General features: G+C 38.3%; 2 protein-coding genes across 7 annotated transcripts; both read left to right on the top strand.

Moving 5' to 3' along the window:
• The first annotated feature begins 9,826 nt into the window (after positions 1-9,826).
• LOC307129941 (uncharacterized protein) lies at positions 9,827-13,966 on the top strand. The gene is made up of 3 exons (XM_079822746.1): positions 9,827-10,276; positions 10,656-10,854; positions 12,570-13,966. The coding sequence occupies exons 2-3, from the start codon at positions 10,770-10,772 to the stop codon at positions 13,688-13,690; spliced, it is 1,206 nt and encodes a 401-aa protein (XP_079678872.1). The 5' UTR covers positions 9,827-10,276; positions 10,656-10,769; the 3' UTR covers positions 13,691-13,966.
• Positions 13,967-16,613: 2,647 nt separating this feature from the next.
• On the top strand, positions 16,614-23,588 carry LOC307129957 (uncharacterized protein). Of its 6 annotated transcripts, XR_013816973.1 has the most exons (5): positions 16,614-16,735; positions 17,038-17,157; positions 17,345-17,374; positions 17,586-17,784; positions 22,061-23,588. XR_013816973.1 is itself a non-coding variant. In XM_079822778.1 (3 exons), exons 2-3 carry the CDS (start codon positions 17,700-17,702, stop codon positions 23,080-23,082), a joined length of 1,107 nt encoding a protein of 368 aa, XP_079678904.1. In that variant the 5' UTR covers positions 16,628-16,735; positions 17,586-17,699; the 3' UTR covers positions 23,083-23,575. The 6 variants fall into 6 exon arrangements, 1 of the variants encoding a protein (XP_079678904.1); XR_013816971.1 differs by lacking the exon at positions 17,038-17,157 and having other exon boundaries at positions 16,614-16,975; XR_013816974.1 differs by lacking the exon at positions 17,345-17,374 and having other exon boundaries at positions 16,618-16,735.
• The last annotated feature ends 3,120 nt before the right edge of the window (positions 23,589-26,708 follow it).

Here is a 26,708-nt window from a genome sequence, read left to right on the forward strand (position 1 = left end):
TCATTCTATCTTAATACTGTTATAAAGATGTTTGGGATGTACATGTATTATGATAAAATCAGCCCAAATGATCAGGTCTTGTATCATACAAAGAGTTTGGAGTTCATTTTTATCCTTCATTATTGACTGCACAGGAACAATAAAGAATCAAAATTCAGTTCAGAGAAAATAATAGAAGCTGTAAAAGATGAAACAATAAACAAACCGTTGATCATTTATATTATTTACAAATGGTGTTAAATATCCCAGTACTGCGGTAAGTTGTAAATATAAATTACAGGACAATCATCAGGACTTCACAACTGACTTTCTAGACTATTTTAAGTCATAAAGCGCATGATCTATTCAAATTTAGAGCATGACTTAGGCAGGAATGCATTATACGGTCACACTGTCAGTCCAAATCTGATTATTTGCTGTATTACAGTGGGTACGGAAAGTATTCAGACCCCCTTAAATTTTTCACTCTGTTATATTGCAGCCATTTGCTAAAATCATTTAAGTTCATTTTTTTCCTTATTAATGTACACACAGCACCCCATATTGACAGAAAAACAGCATTTTTGCAGATTTATTAAAAAAGAAAAACTGAAATATCACACGGTCCTAAGTATTAGGTATGAGAAACATTAATGAGAAAAAAAATGAACTTAAATGATTTTAGCAAATGGCTGCAATATAAAGAGTGACATAACAAAGAGTGAAACATTTAAGGGGGTCTGAATACTTTCTGTACCCACTGTATATACTGTACTTTACAGGCCATAGACTATAGTTATTCTGCTCTCCCAGCACTTTGCAACAACACAACCTTGTTTCTGCAGTGACTTTCAGCATGTTTCCTATAACAACATTTACAACATTCACATGAAAAAGTCACATAAACCGTGCAAAAGGGGTGCATTTCCCAAAAGCATTGTTATCCATCTATGGTCGCAAGTTCCGTCATTATCAACATAGTTCAACGAGTCAGTGTTTCCCGAAACCATAGTTCCAACGAACATTCGCAAACAGCATTGCAAGCTTGTGTTGGATAAAAGCATAGTTTCTTATTTGCATGACATGTGGACTCAATAAATCTGTATCTTGAGCAAAATAAGCAAGCTGACATTTAGCACAATCTATATCTTTTATTTTAAATACATACAAATGTCATTTGTGTTTTAGTTTGTCAAGAGATTTAAAGCACCTTTTTTGAAGAGTGTGCATGTGCGTACGTGCTCTAGTACGTAGCCTATGATTGAATCTGGAAATAAAGCTAAATTAGACCTCAAAATAAGAGCTAAGAATTTGTCCTCAGATACCATGTTCATAATTTATAGCAGAAAATCTAGCATGAATTCAATCTGAAACTAATTCATTAAAAGCAGTTATTACTCCACTACCTGCGTGACATTAACCAAAGTGGTTGAACGACAGATTTGCGACAATACGGTTTCGGGACTAGCTAGTTGATTTCTTCAATGATAAAACGTACTATAATTTGTTATTACAATTTGTTACATTTATATAGCGCTTTTCTAGGCACTCAAAGCACTTTACATATAGATGGGGGGAATCTCAACCACCACCAATGTGCAGCACCACCTGGATGATGCGACGGCAGCCATATTGCGCCAGAACGACCACCACACACCAGCTGATTGGTGGAGAAAGGACAGAGTGATTAGACCAATCGTATATATATGGGGATGATTAGGAGGCCATGATGGACAGGGGTCAATGGGCAAATTTGGCCAGGATGCCGGGGTTACACCCCTACTCCTACATCCTGGGATTTTTAATGACCACAGAGAGTCAGGACCTCGGTTTAACGTCTCATCCGAAGGACGGTGCTTGTTACAGTATAGTGTCCCCATCACTATACTAGGGTGTTAGGACCATAGATATCCATAATAAAGGCTAGATGTCTTACGGCGGAGTCTCTAACGTCATCACCGGCGGCCATCTTGTCACAGGCAGGGCTCTGTGGTACCTGATGATCTGCATGAACACAAATGCTCTTATCTCACTGAAATCTTGACGGATTTACAAATGGTTTGGTTTCTTACAAACGTTATTAACGTGGCTATAATTATGGATGCTTGAACAAATTGTGAATAACTTTTCATAAGTATGCAGTTTCATAACTACATCTCTGATGTTTGTAGCAAACAATATGAAAACAATGTTACGATTGAGCGAGCTGCCTGTGACAAGATGGCCGGCAGCGGGTGCCTGAGTCCGCCCCAGCTCTACAGCTCTCCCAGAGTTTTCAAATGTAAATCTGTTGTAATGAAACTGCAGTGCGCTCTAATTGAGTCATTGGGGCTCTGCTTATTTTCATGTTTCCTTAAGTAAACCTTGCCAAGACGATTTCAAACCGCTTCAGCAATGTCTGCTTCAGGTCAGTAACTAGTTGAAATGACTGTTTTTCTTATCAACTTAATGATAGTTTAAACATGATTATGTGAATAGCCTTTATATATTTCTGCTGTGTTTGTGTTGTTATGTTTGTTCTGAGAATAGAAATTGAAATTTATTCAATGGAATTCCTCCACAACTTTATATAAAGCTTACAAAATGTCTATCATAACTAGCACTAAGAGACCCAGAATGCGCCCTACCTATATGTAATTTACTTTATTACTTTAATTTGCGGCCCCTTTAAGAAGAATGATCGCGCGTACTGAGCATGCGCAGAAGAAAGTAGGGCTGAGAGGAACAGCGCATTCAGTCGAGTCTGTCAGAAGAAGAAAGACAATAGGTATTCTGCTTCATACCTGAGCGATCATTTAATGTGTGAATACAGCCGAAGCAACTGTCTTTATCTTATGTGTATGGTGATTTTGTCAGACGTCTCGATTATTAATCAGGATTTTAGTGAAGAGCAACTGCTTGGAAGTGACGGCTGGTTAACGTGTGGGACGCGTTTCAGTCACTATTTCATATTCGTCCCGTTGTCTGACAACAGAAACTGAAAGATATAGAGATGGAAACAAGTTTATTTTGAAGGGCTGACAGTCGGCAGAATGCAAAAGCGACGGAATGGTGTCATGATATGTGCCAATTAATGATCGTGAATGAAGGGTAAATGTGGAATATTTTCTCCGGATGCCGTATTTCCAGTCTGCAGGTGAGAGATTTCTAGATTAGAGTTTAACATTAATACATTTACGTGTTTAAGGACCAATGTAATGAAATGTGTTGTGTGTCCTTGTTTATTATTAGAGTGTAATATGTCGGAAGAGAGTTTTTCACAGACTTTGCCTCTTGACGCCAATAAAATATGCTTAAAGAGATAGTTCACCCAAAAATTAGTCCATGATTTACTCACCCTCAAGCCATCCTAGGTGTAAATGACATTATTCTTTCAGATGAATACAGTCAGAGTTATATTTTTAAAAAATCCTGGCTAATCCACACTTTATAATGGCAGTGAATGGGGGGCCAAAAAAGTGCATCCATCCATTATAAACATACTCCACACGGCTCAGGGGGGTTAATAAATGCCTTCTGAAGAGAAGGGATGCATTTATATGAGAAAAAGTATCCATATTTAAACTTTATAAAGTAAAATACATAGCAAGAGGCATTACACATTCTTTGTCAGTTGAATACGAAAGGCGGTCTGGTGGAAGTTAGGTATTGATTCGTACGAAATCGTGTTAAATAGTAGATATTGTATTCGTCTGAAAGAAGAATGTCATATACACTAGGCTTGCTGCGTTAGTCGGTGTTGCTGGTTCAGGCGAAACACCGGTTACATCACTTGCCCACCGCGGCACCACCCCCACCGTTGTTTTGATTTTTATAGTAATACAATAATTTTGTTCAGTTAGAGAACAGACACTACAATTAAAAACTGAACGTGTCTGCTCAATACAGTGTGAGCCGAACGAGAGTCGCAGCACATCAGCAGCAAGAGTCAGATTTCATTCATTGCGAGAGAGAGGAGCTGATAGACAAGATGATCGCGGAAGATTTGGTTTCAAAGTGAGATGTAAAAGCGCCTATTTAAAGAGTTTTTCATTGTACTGTTTTGTTGTTGTGTTTTTCATTAAGAATAATAGGCTAATGAACCCACAATTCAAGCAACCCGTCCCCGAATTGGAGCTAATTCTAAACCGAAAGTAAAATGAGCACAGCCGCACGGGCATTCATTCACAGCCACACAGTCATTCACGGTGCTTGTCCAGTCAGGCACGTTTTTAGTTCATGGCTATGGAAGCTTAACTTTCATAGGAATTCATAGAAAACACTCGCTTTGCTCCACACCGCTCCGTTATGAATGCCTGAGCGGCCGTGCGCATTTTACTTTCGGTTTAAAATGAGCGATTTTAAAAGCCCCCCGCCGGTGATACCGGTATTATCGGTCAATTGACCGGTGGGAAGATGTCCTTACTGTCACATCCCTATTCCCTATCTCAGACATCACCATAATGAATGAGGTGAAAACAAAGAAGCTTGATGGTTCTGTTATTTCTGCCAGACGTTGGACAGAAATTAAACAACTTTATTTTAAAATACAGTTAATATCTAACTGTATCTAGATACTCTATTTCCAACAGAACACATTTGTTCACTTAATTTAAATATAAATAGTATTTCAGTATAAATTCAGTAACTTATTTTTTAATTTAGCAGATATCATCATCCTACAAGAGAAGGACAAACTCCAGGTGTAGCAGCTGAAATCTGTGTGACTGTTAAAGATGGAGTTTATTAAAGAGGAGATTGAAGACATGAGTTATCCAGAACCATCCAGAATAAAACATGAAGATACTGAGGAACAAACAGGTTGGTGTTCATTAGGGCTGGTCTGAATACCATTTTTTGAGCTTTGAGGCTTTGGTAGTAATCAACACTGAATATTCAAAGCTTCGGTTGATATCGTGTTGATATTTTATTAGTAAAAATCATTTAGTTCAGTTAGAGAACAGATTAACTACATAGCACTAAACGTGCAGCGTGAGCCGAACGGGAGTCGCAGAAGATGATCGCAGAAGATTTAATTTCAAAGTGAAATGTAAAAGGGCCTATTTAAGGGAGTTTGTCATTGTACTGTTTTGTTGTGCTTTTCATTAAGAATAATAGGCTAAGGAACCCACCATTCAAGCAACCCGCCCCCGAATTGGCTCAAATTCTAAACTGAAAGTAAAATACTTAAGGCCACACTGTCATTCGTTCACAGCTGCACAAACACTGAATGTGTGGGAAAATTTTCTCACCGTCACATCCCTAACGGGTAAAAAGGCAAATACATTTTTGTTCTATTATTCCATTTTCCAACCATCCAACCATGTCAAACCAACACAGCTTAACCCAAAATACAAGCTCAGGCAGTTGTGCGCTCAGACAGAGAATACTCAGTTGCAGGGAACACTTAGGCTAAGAAAAAGCAAATACATTTATTAAGTATAATGAGGTTGGGTTCCTCAACTGTCCATCCTATTAAAAACAGCTAGGCTGTAAGATAATTGTAAAAATTGTATTTCGCCAGATTTTATAGTGTAAACATATTCAAGCGCGAATGAGAACCGTTTCAAAGGGGAATGCTGGGTGTGCGACAAAAACAACGAATATTCGAATCCCAAAATTGAAAGTCGAATACCAACCCGCCGAATGAATATTCGAATACTCTGGTCCAGCCCTAGTGTCCATTCTTGTTTCTTTAATTAAGTCTGCGAATTAATAATCAGTAATGGATGATAAATGATAGAGAAATGAATCTAAAAAATCATAACAGTGGTTGATGAAGTACACAAATCAAGTACTTGAGTAAAAGTACAGATACACTATTAAAATATTACTCCAGTAAATGTGTTAAAGGATACGTACTTTCATCCAAAAATGAAAATTCTGTCATTAATTACTCACCCTCATGTCGTTCCAAACCCATGAGACTTTCGTTCATCTTCGGAACACAAATAAAGATATAAAGATTTCTTTCCTTTGGCAGCTATGCAACTGACATGTTGATGCGTCAAAAAGTTCGTAAAGTGATCGTTAAACTAATCCATATGAATTAAGCGGTTTAGTGAAAATTTTCTGAAGAGACACGATTCCTTTATATGATGAACAGATTGAATTTAGGCTTTTCTGCTTTCAAGCATTACAGTGGTCTGCCTTAAACAGCTCACCCTTTTATAACAGATTTTGTCCACAAACTACTGACAGTTGTGACCTAAATATGATTTTCATTTATAATAATCAATCCTAGAATTTGTCTTCGTCAGTCTTGTGACTTCAGTTAACTGGAGACTCACTCTAAACGGATAATTAGGTGAGAAACCTTTAGAAACTCAAGTAACTTGAGAACAGCTGCAATAGGATCAGTGTAATTCGCAAATTAATCGTTCGGTGCGATTTGCAAACCGATTTAACCGGCTCATTGAAAAGAATCAGCTCATTCACCAATTGGACACCGCTGTCGCACATTAGAGCATGTGATGATTTCCTCAATTCAAAGTAACGAGGAGAGAGATGATTTTTAGGAATTGTAGTGGAGTAAATATACAATATTTTGCTTTAGAGCAGGGGTTCTCAGCTGGTTTTGCCATGGGACCCACATTTTCCCATGGTCATTAAGTTGCGACCCACTTTTTTAGATACTATATAAACTGAACAAAATTATAAGCGCAACACTTTTGTTTTTGCCCCCATTTTTCATGAGCTGAACTCAAAGATCTAAGACTTTTTTCTATGTACACAAAAGGCATTTTTCTCTCAAATATTGTTCACAAATCTGATTTGTGTTCTTTGGCGTATAAGTATATCCAGCAATTTCGCACCGCCATTTAAGGGGAGTAGACCAACATTCCACAGGCCACAATTAACAACCTGATCAACTCCTATGCAAAGGAGATGTGTTGCTCTGCGTAAGGCAAATGGTGGTCGCACCAGATATTGACTCTTTTATTGACATAGCTCATGAAAAATGGGGGCAAAAACAAAAATTTTGTGTTTATAATTTTGTTCAGTGTATATACATATATACTCTGATCAGGCATAACATATTGTGTTGATCCCCCTTTTGCTGCCAAAACAGCCCTGACTCGTTGAGGCATGGACTCAAATACTACAGAAATGGATTGATCTAACTGTTTAGTCTTCACTCTATGAATTAAATATAAATTGATTCATATTAAAGATCGAAAATGGATTTAGTCAAAAGCAGTGAGTGATTTAAAAAAATATATTTTTTATTATTATTAACATGAAACAAGCGTCAAAAGTTTGAGGCTGTTGTCCCTTTAAGAATGAATGCACAAATCTAATATAGTGTTCCACACAAGCGGCAACCTCCCGCAGTTTCTCTTGAAGCCAATACGGAAGTGCCTCAAACTGCAATTCATCGACTGGCCGCTAGGGACAGGCTCCAGAAGGGAGCAGAATCTCATTGAGCCCCATGTTAAAATGGCCAACTTTAGAGCAGAATAAAACATGTTTACAGCCTGGTACAAATTGTGCTTTTGGTCTATATGGCTCATTTTGCCCTTCATGACAACTGTGAGGGGGGTGAATTTTTTTATTGCTCATTCGTTTACATTATATAAAGCATTAAAGTTCTGCATAATTAAGGGCGTGGCCACTTCGAGTGACAGGTGGATAGCCATTTATCTGCTGTCTGTTTGTCATCGCGTCACTTAAGCTCCGCCCACGTCCCGCCTTTTTGCCCATTTTCTGTTATCCGGGAGTAACGCGCGATGACGCGCTGCCAAGATGGCAACGGCCAGCTTTGCGCTTCAGAACGGCTCATCAGAATCCTATGGGTGACGTCACGGACACTACGTCCATATTTTTTTACAGTCTATGGTTCCACATCCGATTTTCTCCTACGTTTGCCATAGGACAAAACAGACTGTGTTTACATGAATACACCACACAATGTGCGTTTTTACATAATTGTGTGTGTATTTGACCATGCAAGCGCGATAAACTTAAACTGATCAAATGAAAGAGAACTGAATTCGGGATGCATCTGTGCCCGCGCTTCGGCTGTTTGTCCATCAGCGCCAGCACTGCACTCAGTTCTTTTTCGCTGCTTATTGTAATTAATAACACTCTAACGTGTCAATAACTTTAAGTAGTACTGCAAAGTTAAAGAAGTGTAACACTTGTGAATCGATGCAAATTGGTAGAAGATAGAATCGTAATTCACATGAATCGATTTTCCCCCCACCCCATTACTCACACAGACGGGTCTCTTTTTGTGTTTTTAATTTTATCATTTAACCTCATTAAACTGACTCTAACTGCTTAATATGTTTATTTTAGACCAGACGGAAGTGATGGAGCAACTACACAAACTAAATAACTTAAAGGACTTCGAAACTCAAGCAACAGAAGCCAAAGAGCTGCACACCTGCTCTCAGTGTGGAAAGAGTTTCACACAAAAACGAAACCTGGACATACACATGAGAATTCACACTGGAGAGAAACCGTATACATGCATTCAGTGTGGAAAGAGTTTTTCTCAAGCATCAGGTCTCAGAAATCATCTGATGTGTCACTCTGGAGAAAAACCATTTAACTGTGATCAGTGTGGCAAAGATTTTAATTCGTCATCAAATCTAAAACAACATCTGAAAGTTCATTCAGATGAGAGACCTTATATGTGTTTTCTCTGTGGAAAGAGTTTTTCATGGCTGAACAGATTTAAACAGCACCAGAAAACACACGTTAAAGCGAGAGATCATGTGTGTTGTGACTGTGGGAAGAGCTTTACTACATCTGGCAATCTGAAACAGCACCAAAGAACTCACACTGGAGAAAGACCTTACAAGTGCTCATACTGTGACAAGAGATTCAATCAGACAGGACACCTGAAAAAGCATGAGCGAGTTCATACTGAAGAGAAGCCGTACCACTGTACTCGGTGTGAGAAGAGTTTTAAACATTTATCAAGCCTTCAAACGCATATGAAGAAATATTGCAAGTGAGCAACATGTGTTTTCATGTCAAATATCTGTGTGAGATATAAAAAATAAAAAAAAATATGGAGTTTAATTTGGTGAAAAGCTTGGAAAACTTTAAAAGAGTTGAATCTTCACCAGTCAACAACTCTTAGAGTAAAAAAAAGCATTGTAGTTTATTTCTCTTAGGATGGATTGTGTGCTAAATGTCTTTTTTGAATTAGATATATTCATGTAATTTACTTGTTTACTAAGTGCAATAGATTGTGTTCTGATTTTTTTCATGAGAAATAAAACAGAAACAACATTTTGTCTTGATTCATCTATTTAATGAACACAGAGAATGATTTATAAATGTTTAAGAGTTTAATAATTCTATCTTAATACTGTGATACAAATGTTTGGGATGTGCATGTATTATGATAAAATCAGCCCACTTGATCAGGACTTGTACCATAGAGAGAGGTTGGAGTTCATTGTTATCCTTCATTATTGACTGCTTACGAACAATAAAGTACCAAAGCTTCAATTCAACGAATTTGGTGGATGTAGTTAGAAAATAGAAACTGTAAAAGCATTAAAAATTTGCATTATTTACAGATGGTTTTAAATATCCCAGTATACTGCATTAAGTTGAGCATGTACAAATATAATTATAGAGTCCTAATGCACACCCAATTTTGAGAAGAACCTGATCTGTCACTGCCATTCATAAATCCTCATGGGATGGTAAAGTGTCCATCATATGCACACTACAGAACCTCACCAGTAGGTCATCCGGGTTTTTGCCTACTCTTTTATGAGTACTGTAAATTCGGACATACTTCTTTTGTCACATACTGATATAGTAAGGAAGTAGGCCTAAGTGATTTACTTAATAATTTGCTGCCCCTTTAAGAATATGCGCCCTCTTTTAAGAACGACAGCGCATACTGCGCATGCGCAGAAGAGAATAGGGCCAGCGGCTGAGAGGATACAGTCGAGTCTGCTAGAAGAAAGACAATAGATTTTTGGTTATTTCTTACATGAGCAATCTTTTTATGTGTAAATACAGCCGAAGCCAAAGCAACGGTCTTTATCTTATGTGCATGGTGATTGTGTCAGACGTCTCGATTATAAATCAGGATTTTAGTGAAGAGCAGCTGGAAGTGACGGCTGGTTAACGTGTGGGACGCGTTTCAGTCACTATTTCATATTCGTCCCGTTGTCTGACAACAGAAACTGAAAGATATAGAGATGAAAACAAGTTTATTTTGAAGGGCTGACAGTCGGCAGAATGCAAATGCGACGTAATGGCGTCATTGATATGCTAATTGGCGACCGTGAATGAAGGACAAATGTGGAATATTTTCTCCTGATGCTGTATTTCCAGTGTTAAGGTGAGAGAGATAGAGTTTAACATGAACCAGCTCTAGGGTTTACGTGTTTAAGTACTAATGAAATGCGTTTGTCCTGGTTTATTATTAGAGTGTATTAATATGTTGCCACTTAACAGAAGATCTCAGACATCAGCATAATGAATGAGGTGAAAACAGGGAACTTTTGTAGACAAAGAGGCTTTTCAGCAGCTCAGCTAAACATGATGGTCCTGTTGTTTCTCTCAAACTTTGGACAGCAATTAAACAAAAAATTTTAAAAGTGCAATTAATATCTAACTGTATCCAAATACTCCATATTTCCAACAGAAATCACATGTTCACTTAATTTAAGTATAATTAGTATTTCAGTATAAATTCAGTAACTTTTTCATTTTGGCAGATCTGAAGCCCCTCGCACAACAATTCACCAATAAATACTGGGAATATTTACATCATCCTACAAGAGAAGGACAAACTCCAGGTGTAGCAGCTGAAATCTGTGTGACTGTTAAAGATGGAGTTTATTAAAGAGGAGATTGAAGACATGAGTTATCCAGAACCATCCAGAATAAAACATAAAGATGCTGAGCAGCAAACAGGTTGGTGTCCACTGTCCAGCATTTCTTCTGAGAAACATTAAAATTAAGTTTAACAGACTGAAGATATGGAAGTGCATCTGAATAATTATGTTCTTGTATAGCTGTTGTCCTTCACATTTTGATTGTATTAATACAAGAATGACAGAACTAACCTTTGCCACATTGAAAATTTGACACTTTATACTAGGGATGCTCCGATTGGGATTTTTGCAGCTGATACCGAGTACCGATTTCTTGTCATGGTGATCGGCCGATCCCGATCCCGATTCCAGTGCTTCACTGATTTGTAAGCTCTCTGATCACTGTTAACCTTTTTTCAGATAAAAAAAATACTATAGATGTTGCCTTTATTATATTTTTGTTACATTTTTATGGTAATTAATTATGTAATGTAATGTAACTATTGTTTTAACAGGGTACTAAATAATCACAAAAATAATTCATTATACAGTGAACATTTTAATATGCCTTTAAAATGGGGTTTCTGCATAACACTATGCATATTAGGACACTTAATAGGGCTGGGCGATATGGCCCAAAATAATCATATCTCTGTATTTTTTGGTTGAATGGCGATACACAGTATATATCCTGGTATTTTCTACATTTTTCTATTTGGATTTAAAAAAAAAATCTGTATTTATTTTAATAATTTAATTTCACAGCCAGCCCAATGATGTCCTAAAAACAATGTTGATATTGAAGGCTATAAAAAATACAGTGAATGTAATGTAGACATGTATTAATAATTTTGTTTTTAATTGACTAAACTAAAAATTTAAATAAAAACAAAAGCAAATTAGCCTATATTTGATTAACCCCATTACAATGGTCACTTTCATAAAAATATACATACTTGTAGGTTTAAAATTCCACATATGGCACATTTATTGTCCAACATTAAATATTTTAGAAATATGTATACTTTAGTCAGAATTATTGCGTTCCTATTCTATTGCGCTCCGTCTGTTTGGCAGTGGCGCTCCTTCGCGGAATTCTATATTTTAGCGGAGATTCACATGCAGAAGGCCTGCACTCTCCGGACAGCAAAATTGACATATTTGCATGACTTTCTAACATTTACAGATGGAGAATATACCTGTGAAATGTAAGTGATACACTGAGGAAAGCACCATGTTTCAAACTCATTAAACACAGCAAGTACGTTAGGCTATCTATTTGACAGCACAAGTAGCCTAACGTTATCTCTCAGAGCATCTGACAGGACAAGCTGCTTTAAACTATATGTGTTAACTATCTTATCAGTTATTTTAAAGCCCTTAATATAAAGCATGTGTCATGTTTAGGACAAATTGTATCTTGCACTTTCCCTCCATCAGCTCATTCTGCGTTCTCCGCTTCAGATGCGTTCGTATCAAACTACTGTATATCGATACTTCCGAATGACGTTCACATGGAACCCTTCCACTTTGGACTTCAAAGCTCTCGTTTGAATATTTGCTACTACCTACCCCACTCGTCCCCATGTAGGTCCTCACGTGTCATGTACGTCCTCACGCGCTGACGTCATCAAATTGTGATCGGTTCATGAGATCGGCCAAGTTTAGTGAATACCGATCGAGTCGAGTAAAATATGATAATCAGCCGATCGATCTGAGCATCCCTACTTTATCCCGTTAACTGATCTTTGTTGCTATCCGCTATTAAATCATGTTCACTTGAACTCATCTTAACCACATAATATTTTGTTTTAGACTCAATGGAAGTGAAGCAAGAACATAAACTGGATGAAGTTAAGGAGGGAAATTGTGACTTCAAAACTCAAAGAGAAAAAGCCAAAAAGCTGCACTCCTGCTCTCTGTGTGGAAAGAGTTTCAAACAAAAACGAGACCTTAAAAAACACATGAGAGTACACTCTGGAGAGAAACCGTATACATGCACTCAGTGTGGAAAGATTTTTTCTCAAAAATCAAGTCTCAGTAATCATCTGCGCATTCACTCTGGAGAAAAACCATTTAACTGTGCTCAGTGTAGTAAAACGTTTAATTCATCATCAACTCTAAATAAACACCTGAAAGTTCATTCAGGTGAGAGACCTCACTCGTGTTCTGTCTGTGGAAAGAGTTTTTCACGGCTGGATCATTTTAAAGAGCACCAGAAAACACATGATGGAGTGAGAGATCATGTGTGTTGTGAGTGTGGGAAAACTTTTATTACATCTGGCAATCTAAAAATGCACCAAAGAACTCACACTGGAAAAAGACCTTACAAGTGCTCATATTGTGACAAGAGTTTCACTCAGTCTGGACACCTGAAAGTGCACGAGCGAGTTCATACTGGAGAGAAGCCGTACCACTGCACTCACTGTGGAGAGAGTTTCAGTGATGCAGGACGTCTCAGTAAACATACTAGCATTCACTCTGGAGAAAAACCATTTAACTGTGATCAATGTGGGAAAGATTTTAATTCATCATCCTATCTTAAAAGACACCTGAAAGTTCATTCAGATGAGAGACCTTACTTGTGTTCTGTCTGTGGAAAGAGTTTTTCAAGGCCGGAAAGTTGTAAACGCCACCAGAAAATACATGATGGAGTGAGAGATCACTTGTGTTGTGACTGTGGGAAGAGCTTTAATACATCTGGTGAACTGAAACGGCACCAACGAATTCATACAGGAGAAAGACCTCACAAGTGCTCATACTGTGGCAAGAGATTCACTCAGTCTGGAGCCCTGAAATTACATGAGCGAGTTCATACTGGAGAGAAGCCGTACTTCTGTACTCGGTGTGAAGAGAGTTTTAGATATTTGCCAAACCTTCTCACACATATGAAAAAATGTTGCGAGCAACATGATTCAGTGTCAAATACCTCATAAGTAAACTGTGTGAGATCAAATATGGAGTTTTTCCTAAAAGTTCATCTCTTTTAATTTTGTGAATTTGGTAAAAAGCCTGGAAAACTAGAAATAATTAACAGCTGAATCTTCACCGGTCAACAATTCTTACAGTGTAAATAAAATCATTGTAGTTTTTTTCTGCTATGATGGATTGTGTGCTGAATAGGTCTTGAATTAGATATATTCATGTCTTTTACTTGTTTACTAGATTGTGTACTAGATTTTACTTGTGTACTAGATATTGTTCAGATTTTTTATGATAAATAAAACATAAACAGCATTTTGTCTTGATTGGTCTGTTTAATGAACACTGAGAATTATTTTTTTTTCACTAACAATAATGAGTTTAAACATTCTATCGTAATACTGTGATAAATATGTTTGGGTTGTATTATTATATATATTATGTAGTATTATTGTCAACCAAATGATCAGGTCTTGTGTCATACAAAGAGGTTGGAGGGGAGTTCATTTTTATCCTTTATTACTGTCTGCTAGTGGTGGATGTAAGGCTTTTACACATTTGCTTTTGTTTATTTATTATATGCCAGTCAAATTATTAGCCGATTTTCCACTGTCAGGCCTGTGCGAACAAGGACTCATTAAGTGCGCAGAAATGTATTGTCAACACTGTTCTGTGATTTATTAGTAACATAGCTCAGAAGCTTAAAAGTTCTAGCATATATTTCTTAACTAAAACCCACAGCTTCACTATTAGTAAAAAGACGCTACCAGGTGGAATTAATTTCTTTATTGCGTTACTTTATCGGTATCTGATTCAGAACGAGCAGAAATCTGTGAGAAAAATAACGACCCAAAGACAAAGGAACTGATTAAAAAAAGCTGTTATGTATGCTTTACCATTACGATGGCATGCTTTACCATCTTAACCAAATAATATGTTATGTAGGAGCAATAACCTTTTGGGCAGCGCTGTCATATATGCCATAGCTGTCCTGTGTACAAGAAAACCCTCGTTCGCGTCTCAGCTTAAGGTTCTGGCTTATTTGTTCATTAATGACGTCATCAGCGACTAGTCGACTAGACTTTCATTATATAAATGTTGACTTAAAAAAATCTGGATTTAATATGGAGTTGGCCCACCCTTTGCAGCTATAACAGCTTCAACTCTTCTGGGAAGGCTTTCCACAAGGTTTAGGAGTGTGTTTATGGGAATTTTTGTCAATTTTTCTAGAAGCGTATTGGTGAGGTCAGGCACTGATGGACGAGAAGGCCTGGCTCGCAGTCTCCACTCTAATTCATCCCAAAGGTGTTCTATCGGGTTGAGGTCAGGACTCTGTGCAGGACAGTCAAGTTCCTCCACACCAAACTCGCTCATCCATGTCTTCATAGACCGACGCTTTGTGCACTGGTGCGCAGTCATGTTGGAACAGGAAGGGGCCATCCCCGAACTGTTCCCACAAAGTTGGGAGCATGAAATTGTCGAAAATGTCTTGGTATGCAGAAGCATTTAGAGTTCCTTTCACTGGAACTAAGGGGCCAAGCCCAACTCCTGAAAAACAACCCCACACTATAATTCCCCCTCGACCAAACTTTACACTTAGCACAATGTAGTCAGGCAAGTATCGTTCTCCTGGCAATTGCCAAACCCAGACTCGTCCATTGGATTGCCAGACAGAGAAGCGTGATTGGTCAATCCAGAGAACACGTCTCCACTACTCTAGAGGGTTATAACAACAGGATTATAAACGGGTAGGTTTAAGGCTAGGGGTTGGTTAGGACAATATATCAATTAAACTGACTCAATTAAAAATCATCGCCAGGGATCATCGCAGATGCTACTCTCTTTCATTAGCCAAGGACCGCCTGACATGTAAAGCAACTAATCACAGTTTGTTTTGTACAGTGTCATATTTAGGGGAAAATTTAAAGAATATGTCTTACAAAAACAGAGCGGCAGGTAAAGTGTCTATGCCGTGAAGCCGGGGGCCCCAAGAACAGTCACCAACCTTCTTGATCTTTTGACATTGATAACCCTCAGTCCTCATGACGAAGGGCATCTCAGGAACCGCACTCCAAGGGTTCAAGTCTTACCTCTCAGGTAGGTCCTTCTGGGTGTTGTGGAGGGGCGAGGTGTCTTAAGTTTGCAACATCTAGCTAGATGCTAACTAGGGATGTGCGAAACTTACAGACTAGTCGATTAAACGATAGTTCTGCTGCTAGTCGACTTGGAAAATACTAGTTGTTTACATTTATTTATTTATTTTGCACATTTAATATTTTGCTTTATATTTTTACAAATGCTGCATTTAAATTACTGTCATGTTAATGTTACATCTCAAAATTAATATATAATTTTGAAAAGTGTATATCTGCAGCAAAACAAAATAATTTACTTTCACCTCAGATTTTGCATGCGTTTGTTTTCACTGCTCACTTGTGTGGACTAACTTATGAGGAAATGTATTTATAATAGGCTCTTGGGTTTAAACTTATTGGTCCTTTGCTGTCTATTGTATTGTTTTGATCAAAGCCTATCACTGTAATTCTGAATAAATATGATGTCGGCGACATCTTCTGTTTTGACATCAATAATTCATTACAACATGTTTTATTTTATTTAAAACACAACACTGCAAATGACAATGTATACTTTTTCAGTTTATTTCAGTCTATACCACTTCTGATTGAGCTTCTGTGCCACTTCTGCTGGGCAAAGATTAATTTGTTTTATGCTGATGAAAGCATGACAATGGTACAACAAAAATATATTTTATATGGTAACAAGATATTTTGCTTATTACTTCTAAATTAGGATGTTTTTATATCCAAATCTTGATAACATTATAAGTGGACCTCAGAGAACATAACATAAAAAAGTGTAGTTCAAGACCCCAAGAATGTGCGGCCCCTTTAAGGAGAATGACCGCGCGTACTGAGCATGCGCAGGAGAGAGCGAGAAAGAGAAGCAGCGCGTTGAGTCGAGGCTGTCATAAGAAGAAACAAAATGGATATTCTGGATCATTTTGTAGCCAAAATCTAAGCAACTGTCTTTGTCAAATGGTGATTTTGTCAGACTTTTAAAATCAGGTTCTAAATCAGGATTTTAGTGAATAGCAGCTGCTTGGAAGTGACGGCAGGCTAACGTTAATGGGACGCGTTTCAGTCACTATTTCATACGAAATAATAATACGTCCCGTTGTCTGACAACAGAAACTGAAAGATATAGAGATGAAAACAAGTTTATTTTGAAGGGCTGACAGTCGGCAGAATGCAAAAGGACGTTGTGGCGTCATTGATATGGTAATTAGCGCATGATGCTATTCAGAGACAGTTTGAACAGGCTTTCTTTCTATTGTAAATAGTTAACAACAGTGGCTGAAACTTTAACCAGTTGAAACTGAAAGTGCCGCTTTTAACTACCGTGAATGGAGGACAAACGTGGATTATTTTCTCTGGATGCTGTATTTTATTCTGCAGGACAGGTTAGAGATGTTTCTCAAATTTAAGAGTTAAACAATATCCAGAGTTTAAGCAAGTACTAATGTAATGCAATACGTTGTTCGTCGTGGTTTATCATTACTTAGAGTGTAATAATATGTTGGCAGAGAGTTTTTCACAGACGCTAACTCTATTACACCAATAAAATGTGCTTAATGTGCCACTTTACAGAAGATCTCAGACATCAGCATAATGAATGAGGTGACTTTTGCAGACAGGCTTGATGTCTGTGTTGTATATTGTATATATATATATATATATATATATATATATATATATATATATATATATATATATATATATATATATATATATATATACTTCTTTTCTTTTTTTTTTGGACGGAATATCTTCACTTAATTGTAATTGAAGTAATTAAGCGAAATCAGTAACTTCTCTCTAAATTTGGCAGATCTGATGTCCCTCCCACAACAATTCACCAATAAATACTGGGAAAATTCACATCATCCTTCAAGAGAAGGACAAACTCTAGGTGTAGCAGCTGAAATCTGTGTGACTGTTGAAGATGGAGTTTATTAAAGAGGAGATTGAAGACATGAGTGATCCAGAACAATCCAGAATAAAACATGAAGATGCTGAGGAACAAACAGGTTGGTGTCCTTTCTTGATTCTTCATTATTGACTGCTTTATGATACATAAGTGCATCTGAATGATTATGATTTTGTATAGCTGATGTAATCCACATTTTGATTGTATTAATATGAGAATGATCGAACTAACCTTTGGCACATCAAATATATGATTCCTATATTAGGGCTGCACGATATTGAAGAAATATGTGATACCTTGTTAAATAATGCGATATCCTATACACTATTGCTTTAAGTGTGTAAAATTAATTTAAATTAAATTTTAAAAAGAATTTTAAAACGAAAAATCATGTAACCATATATGTTTCACATTCTTTATGTGAAAAGGAAGCATCGCTACAAGTTTTGAAAGTGAGCAGCAGTGTTTTAGCATTACATAAAAAGTACAAATCTGACAATGTAATTTTAACATCAATGTAAACAAATTAAAATATATAATATCAATATTTAAATACCAACAGGTCTTTGCTCAACTTGGTAATATATAGTTATATCAACCTAAAACTCAACATCAAGAACATCCGATCACAAGATCAGAGCTCCTCCACAGACATTTAAAATGTAAAGTATATACTTGATGACGTCATTGTGGATCCTAATCAGGGTCCTTGGAGTTTAGGAGGCTAATAACTCTTTTTAACACCAAGTCAGTCACACATAACAGTCTCATGCACAGTCTGTCTTCTGCTATATGCGTTGACCTACGCAAGTGTCCTGACGAGGCACAATGAATCGCTGGTTAAAGTCCGAGACACACCAAGCCGACCATTGGCCATCGGGCCATTTTTAAACGTCGGCCGACGTAGTTTTTCCATTGTGAACCTCACTGTTGGCTCTAGTTGGATGCTGTCTGTTTTTTTGGGGCCGATTCAAAATGTACAATCACGTCGGGCCGTCGGTGACAGAGAGAACTTTGACTGGCTGTTCAACTTAACGAATGAGTCAATAGCAAAACAGCCAGCAAAGAAGTCAAAAGTTAAAAATGGTACAGATAGAAGGCTGTTCTCTTTTTATGTCATCTTACATGAGTTCTAATATTGTAATATTAACATGAGCGGAGTGGAATAAAGAAAGAGCTCAGCAGGATTGATAGCGTCGGTTTCCGTTTAGACGAATATATCTGCAGAAATAGACATTTACACACAGGTGCAGAACGCGGATGCTAGCTGACAGTAGCCTGTACTTCTCTCTTTGTGTTCAAGGCGACAGCACAGTCGGCTTTTATCAGCACTAGGCTTGCTGCGATAGTCGGTGTTGCCGGTGTTCGGGGGAAACACCGGTTACATCACTTAAAAGTGATAAAATAATTTAGTTCAGTTAAAGAACAGATACTACAATTAAAAACTGAACGTGTCTGCTCAATACAATGTGAGCCGATCGTGAGTCTCAGCACATCAGCAGCAAGAGTTAGATTTCATTCATCGCGAGAGAGAGGAGCTGATAGACAAGATGATCGTGGAAGATTTGGTTACAAAGCAAAAGCGCCTATTTTAGTGAGTTTGTCATTGTACTGTTTTGTTGTTGTGTTTTTCATTAAGAATAATAGACTAATGAACCCACCATTCAAGCAACCCGCACCCGAATTTGCGCTAATTCTAAACCAAAAGTAAAAATGAGCACAGCCGCACGGGCATTCATTCACGGCCACACAGTCATTCACGGTGCGTGTCAGGCGCATTTTCAGTTCACACCTATGGAAGCTTAACTTTCATAGGAATTAATTGACAGTTATAAATGCCTGAGCGGCCGTGTGCATTTTACTTTCGGTTTAAAATTGACGATTTGAAAAGCTCCCAGTGATACCGGTTTTATCTGTGTTGTCACACGTCGAAATTTCCTCACTCTCACATCCCTAATCAGCACTTGTTCTATGGCATTTATTTTGTGTGTTAATGCTAGCGGTGTAACGGTACACATATTGGTACCGAACAGTTTCGGTACAGGACTTCTGGTATGGTGTACGTGTGTACCGAACTCTACGAATGCAATCTTTAACAGTTAGCAGTCAGCCTGTTTTATGCGCGGAACACACTTGAATCCGAGTTCCTACAGGAACATATTAAGTATTCTGTCCATTTTATCATGAAATTCTAACTCAAGTTCAAGCGGCGGAGCTGCACGCCAGTGAACGCGGTCATCTCTTCCTAGTCAATATTAATAAACATAAATCAACTTCTGAAGGTAAGGTGGGGAATACATTACAACTTACTGAAATGTATCATATGTTGTGTAATTGCTCAATGAGTTTTTCAATGGCGGAAAGACATCAATAAAACAGCTTGTAAACAAAATCACATAGCATTACATTTACCTCAGAAGCCATTCAGTGTCCACAGCTGTTAGTTCACTAGAGAAATTAAGGCTGCTTTCACACTAGCAGTTTTGGTGCGCACCCGGGTTCGATTGACGTCAGAGTTCGGTACGTTTGGATAATGTGAACGCGGTCTTCCGAACTCGGGTGCGCACCCGCGAACCGTACCAGGGTCCGCTTAAAAAGGGTGGTCTGGGGTACGGTTCATGTGAACTCCGGTACGGTTCGCTGCTGATGTGAACGCAATCGTAATAAATCGCGGAAGTGAACCGCTATTAATGACGTATGATTTGATAAAAATGTGTGTTTGTGTGTGTTTCACTCATTTTCCTGACGAGCATGACTGACATCCTGCAAGCAGAGAGCTGTAAACCTCATTTCTGCTCGTCTTCAGCATTCTTTAGAGCATTGCAGTACTTTGCGGCATATAAACGCAAGTGCCATTACATATTGAAGCTTTAGAAACAAAACCAACGGTTAAAAAACAAAAATATAAAAGTGAGGTGAGCAACGCTATGCATTTTGCCGCCTTCACGCTCGCTGTCGTTACTAAGCAACCGGGTAAACAGCTGCTGCTTTGATGACGCAAACGCACCCCGGTTCGGATCCAAATAATATAATATGAACAGAGTCCAGCGGGGGCAGGGGGAGGGGGGAGCAATCGAACTCGAGTTCGGTCCAGGCAATCGAACCAAGTGTGAAAGCACCCTAACTCTCTTTCACTAAATATATAAGGGCTCCCTATATAGGTTACAGCATTATCTTTCAGAAACGTTTAGTTATAATTCAATTCATTTTAAGAAATCAAAATTTGATTTTTTTTTTTTAGCTTTTAGTATGACTATGTTAGCCTTAAGGTTATGAATAAGCTGGTGTGTTCCAAAACAATGACGAAATTTGCATTTAGGAGCTATAAGCATTCAAACCTTACAGTCTCTCACTTCCGTTAAAATGAATCACAGATTTTGATGACATCGTCGCAGACTTCATATTCTTCATCACATCTTCTGTCCAATCAAATGCTCTCTAGAATCTGAAGCGTCCCATCCCCTACATTATAAATAGACCCTGAAGCTGCATCTGAAATCAGTCAGCTGGTCACACATTTACTAATTTATACATGGTGAAAGGCACATAGTGCACTATACATGCGATAGGAAACGATTCAGGCAAGTAAGGTTTTAGTGTAGGCGAATTAAGTCTGGTTTCACGTTACTTTCATGCGCACCGCCACAGTGCGCACACACACACACACACACACAGTCTAGACCAAAGCCGTTAGAGACACGAGAGCGCAGCGCGGATCATGCGCGAGTCGGTGCAGACAACAAAACATATCGGGCCCATTTAAATTCTGCACAGAATGCTGTATTTCAAATCGATATAGAGGAGATTATGATGAGAAAAGGTTAGAGATTAGGAGGAAAGTCTGGTTTTACTGAACAGAAAGGCTCTAGTCAAACAGTGGTATTAACGAAGCGCTATTGGCTGTTTCAAAAAAGGGGAGGAGCTGTTAACAGCTGGACTTCAAGGCACTTCAGTGGGCCTTTAAGGACAGACACAATTTGTTCAGTAAACCACTGTTTAATAAAAAATAAATAAAAAGTATAAAAATCAATTTTATACTTAGTTTTCTCTCCCCTGCTGTACCGAGCCCGTACCGAACCGTCAGTTTTGTATACCGTTACACCCCTAGTCCTTACCTTAGCACTCCATGACAATGACAATAAGTCATCAAACCATGAACAGAGCCCCGTCCCCGCGCTGGCGTGTCACGAACTTTGACTTTTCGCTTTGTTTTGAAGTAGCCTATTAAATTCATTAAGATATGAAGATATCACACGTACATTTGAAATATTTTGATAATTTTTATATATATCGTGCAGCCCTAGATATTACAGACATCTCTGCTGCTTTTAAATCTAATTCACTGGAACTGATTTTAGCCACATATTTTATTTTAGACTGGATGGACGTGAAGCAAGGACATGAAGTGAATGAAGTTGAGGAGGAACATTGTGACTTCAAAACTCAAAGAAAAAAACGCAAAACTCTGCACACCTGCTCACAGTGTGGAAAGAGTTTTTTACATTCATCAAGTCTCAGTTATCATCTGCGCGTTCACTCTGGAGAAAAGCCATTCAACTGTGATCAGTGTGGTAACAAGTTTATTTCATCATCTCATTTAAAGAAACATCTGAAAGTTCATTCAGATGAAAGACCTTATGTGTGTTCTCTCTGTGGAAAGAGTTTTCCACGGATGAACAGTTTTAAACAGCACCAGAAAACACATGATGAAGTGAGAGAGCATGCGTGCTCGGACTGTGGGAAGAGCTTTACAACATATAGTCATCTGAAACAGCACCAAAGAATTCATAGTGGAGAAAGACCTTACAAGTGCTCATATTGTGACAAGAGTTTCACTCAGTTGGGACAACTGAAATCACATGAGCGAGTTCATTCTGGAGAGAAGCCGTACCACTGCACTCACTGTGAGAAGAGTTTCAAACATCCACCAGGTTTAAAAAATCATCTGCGTGTTCACACTGGAGAAAAGCCGTTTAACTGTGACCAGTGTGGTAAAGATTTCCATTTGCCATCAAGTCTTCAAAAACATCTAAAAATTCATACAAATGAGAGACCTTATGTGTGTTCTTTTTGTGGAAAGAGTTTTTTACATATGACTCATTATAAACAGCACCAGAAAATACACACCGGTGAGAGAGATCATGTGTGTTTGGAGTGTGGGAAGAGTTATGTTGCATCTGTACATCTGAAACAACACCAGAGAATTCACACTGGAGAAAGACCTCACAAGTGCTCATATTGTGACAAGAGTTTCACTCGGTCTGGACACCTGAAATCACATGAGCGACTTCATACTGGAGAGAAGCCCTACCACTGTACTCAGTGTGGGGAGAGTTTTAGACATTTATCAAGCCTTCACACTCATTTGAAAAAATGTCATGAGAAGTCATCACAGTGAACATCGTTCATTTTTCATGTCAAATACATAAGATAAACAGTGTCATAGTTTAATGCTGTGAAATGCTTGGGAAACTTGAAATACTTAAAGGGATAGTTCACCCAAAGATGAAAATTCTGTCATCAGAAGAAGATATTTAGAAGAATGTTTGTAACCAAGCAGATCAACAAACATTCTTCAAAATATCTTCTTTTGTGTTCAGCAGAACAAAGAAACTCATACAGGTCTGGAACAACTTGAGGGTGAGTAAATTAATAATTTTTGATTGAACTGTCCCTTTAAGAGTTAAAGCTTTACCAGTAAACAACTTTTACTGTGTAAATAATTTTTTATGTGCTCTAATTGTACATGAAATTATGAAGAAATACATCTTGTCTTGATTGAGCTGTGGTTGGTTGAGAATGAATGTGGTTTAATCACATCAGGGGGTTTAAACAGTAATGCTGTAGTAAATATATATGATAATGATCAGGTCATGTATCGTACAAAGCTGTTTATTAAACAATAAAAAAACTGAAACACAAAGTTGATTGTTTGCTTTATTTACATAATTTTATTTTAAAAGATTCCAGTTAAACTCATGTATTATGTTGTGTACACATTATGAAAGAGTTTCAATATAAATTCAATATAAAAAACAAACAAATCTTGAAATATCATGACTGTTCAAATGGGGAGGGCTGTAGACCTATATTTGCGACAATTGTCAGAGTAACATACACATTCTGTATCATTTAAATTGTTATTATTTATATTTCATGTTTAAAAGTGCCGTGAAATTAAATCAAAATCAGCAGGCCAGAAAAACTAGCCTGGTCCCACCAGACTCTCGTACATTTCATTTTTTACGAAGAGTCTTGCCACTCTCCATTGACAAGCATTAACTTCCTTGAAGGCGGGTACTCTGTTGAAGTTTAAAACTATTGGATCTGCTATAACCAATCGCTAACGTTTGGTCGTGACGTATGTCATCTCAAACCAGTCTCAAACTAGCGCACAACATCAAGGTCATCGTTCTCAGCCACTTCCTCTGTTCGCTGTTTGGACCAAGGGGGTAGCCCAGCCCCCGGAAAGCGTACCACCCATAGGCGTGGCCATTGCTAACCAAGCCATCACCTGCTGTTAGCATCCCATTGACTCCCATTCATTTTGGCCTCACTTTGACAGTGAATATCTTAACATCTGAGGCGTTTAAAGACTCCATTCGTCCATTGTTTAAACAAACATGACAATGTATAAAAGGCTCCATTACCATGTATCTTACACCATCGCCCCGTTGAAGCTGTTCTTGTAAAATATAGGCTAACGATTGCGTCATAACCACGCGACTGTGTCGCGCTGTTGAGCAAATTACCGTATAGACCCGAGGAGAAGCTCGTAGGCAATCTTTTACTGTCTATGAGGCAATCGGGGGGATGTGGAGGCATAAACGCAGATAGAGATGTTGCAGATCCTGCTTCACTCATCAAAAGTTGCTCCTGCTCACTCTCTCTGTCACTGCAAGATTCGGTGATTCAGATTTTATGTTGCACAACTACTAGAACACTTGCCACTGTCGGACAGGCTGATCACGTCACATCTACGTCATCAAGCTCAGTCTGAGGCTGCGCAGTACGCCCAGCCATCAGGAAGTAAGTGCTCCTAGTGTGACTTAAAGGGTTAGTTCACCCAAAAATGAAAATTCTGTCATTAATTATTCACCCTCATGTCGTTCGAGACCCGTAAGACCTCCGTTCATATTCGGAACACAAATGAAGATATTTTTGTTGAAAGCTGATGGCTGAGAAAGGCTTCAGATAGGCCTCCATTGGCATTCAGTACACTTATACTCCCAAGACCGATAAAAGGCACTTAAAACATCGTTACAAAGTCTATCTCACCACAGTGACTCTACAATAATCTTACGATGCGACGACAATAGTTTTTGTGTGCAAAAAAAATCAAAATAACACCTTTTTCCAACTTGTTCTTGTCTTCCGTGTGTGCCTCCACGACGCATGCGCGAGAATATGACGCAGATCCGGCGTTCGGACACATGACCCAGAAGTGATTTGTTTACAATCAGAAGAAGACGCGCGTATCTCAGCTGTTGGATTCTACATTGATCGTGCTTTAGGTCTCGGCGTAGTGCTCAAAATGGGGCTTAAGTGTGCATTTCATGGATTCCCGAACCCCGGCGCTACGTCATATTCTCGCACATGCGTCGTGGAGGCACACGTGGAAGGCAATAACAAGCTGGATAAAGGTGTTATTTTGATTTTTTTTTTGCGCACAAAAACTATTGTCGTCGCAAAGTCCATCTCGCGTGAGATGGACTTTGTAACGACATTTTAAGTGCCTTTTATCGGTCTTGGGAGTGTAAATGTACTGAAGCCTTTCTCAGCCATCAGCTTTCAACAAAAACATCTTCATTTGTGTTCCGAATATGAACGGAGGTCTTACGGGTGTCGAATGACATAAGGGTGAGTAATTAATGACAGAATTTTCATTTTTGGGTGAACTAACCCTTTAAATTCTCTCCGTCGAAGTCTATGGGGTCGCTGTGTCCATTTCTTTTACTGTCTATGGTTTGGACCCGTTAAAATTTGACCGGAGAAAACCAGAGAATATACCGCAATCCCAGACGGGGTACTGAAGGAAAATGAAAATTGAGCGGAAATACGTAGGAGGGCGCAGCCAGGCTACAGAAAAACAGGATTTGGGAATTTATTCACTTTTCCCATACGCATTGCTCTACACTCCAGTAGGTGGCGCAAATGCACCTTAGATAGTAGTTGGCAACACTGGGTTGTGACTGGAGCAGAGAGGATTAGAAAGTGAACTGGAAATAGAGGGTGGTGGCGTTCGAAACTGCATACTCACTGAGTAGGTACTTAATTTGAATAAGTAGGGCCTACTTACTTAAAGGATTCGTTTTAAAATGAAAATAACCCCACTCATCCTCAAGCCATCCTAGGTGTACAGTGCATCAGGAAAGTATTCACAGCGCTTCACTTTTTCTGCATTTTGTTATGTTACAGCCTTATTCCAAAACGGATTAAATACATTATTTTCTTCAAAATTCTACAAACAATACCCCATAATGACAACATGAAAGAAGCTTGTTTGAAATGCTCAATTATTTACTATATCTCTTTACATAAATACTATTTTCTACTTAACTATAATTTCGTTATTTTACTAACCCAACTAATGACTCATCCGGGCTTTCCAATAGGTTGTGCACTATTAGCACTTTTTATTTTATTATATCTCTTAACATAAAAAAAATTCTACTTAAAATCTATAATTTCGTTATTTTACTAACACAACTAATTACTCATCCGGGCTTTCCAATAGGTTACACGTAAGGGGGGAAAAAAGTAGCTTCCTTCCACTTAAGAAGAGTTGATACAATGGTGTTGGTATTGTTTGCTAAAAAGGGTACTACTTCACCTATATGGCAATTTATTTAGATTTAGACCTGATGAGAGTGGACAGCCAAGACCGACTGAAGTTGTGTGTGCAAGATCTGCTCGTGTGATCAGTGCAAAAGATGGGCAGACGACCAATCTTCATGACTACTTGCATGTGCGCCATCCAGCAGAATATGCCACCTTGCCTGCACGTGCTGGGTCTAGCAAAAA

The sequence above is a fragment of the Gobio gobio genome (assembly GCF_949357685.1).
Source record: "Gobio gobio genome assembly, chromosome: 8".
In the NCBI taxonomy this organism is placed as follows: Eukaryota; Metazoa; Chordata; class Actinopteri; order Cypriniformes; family Gobionidae; genus Gobio; species Gobio gobio.

What these genes read in the sequence shown, in the direction of transcription:
- LOC307129941 (XM_079822746.1), top strand. Translation starts at nt 10,770, where the DNA reads ATGGAGTTTATTAAAGAGGAGATTGAAGACATGAGTTATCCAGAACCA. An exon ending in AGATGCTGAGCAGCAAACAG is followed by an intron (nt 10,855 to 12,569) that starts GTTGGTGTCCAC and finishes ATTTTGTTTTAG; the next exon opens with ACTCAATGGAAGTGAAGCAA.
- LOC307129957 (XM_079822778.1), top strand. Translation starts at nt 17,700, where the DNA reads ATGGAGTTTATTAAAGAGGAGATTGAAGACATGAGTGATCCAGAACAA. An exon ending in AGATGCTGAGGAACAAACAG is followed by an intron (nt 17,785 to 22,060) that starts GTTGGTGTCCTT and finishes ATTTTATTTTAG; the next exon opens with ACTGGATGGACGTGAAGCAA.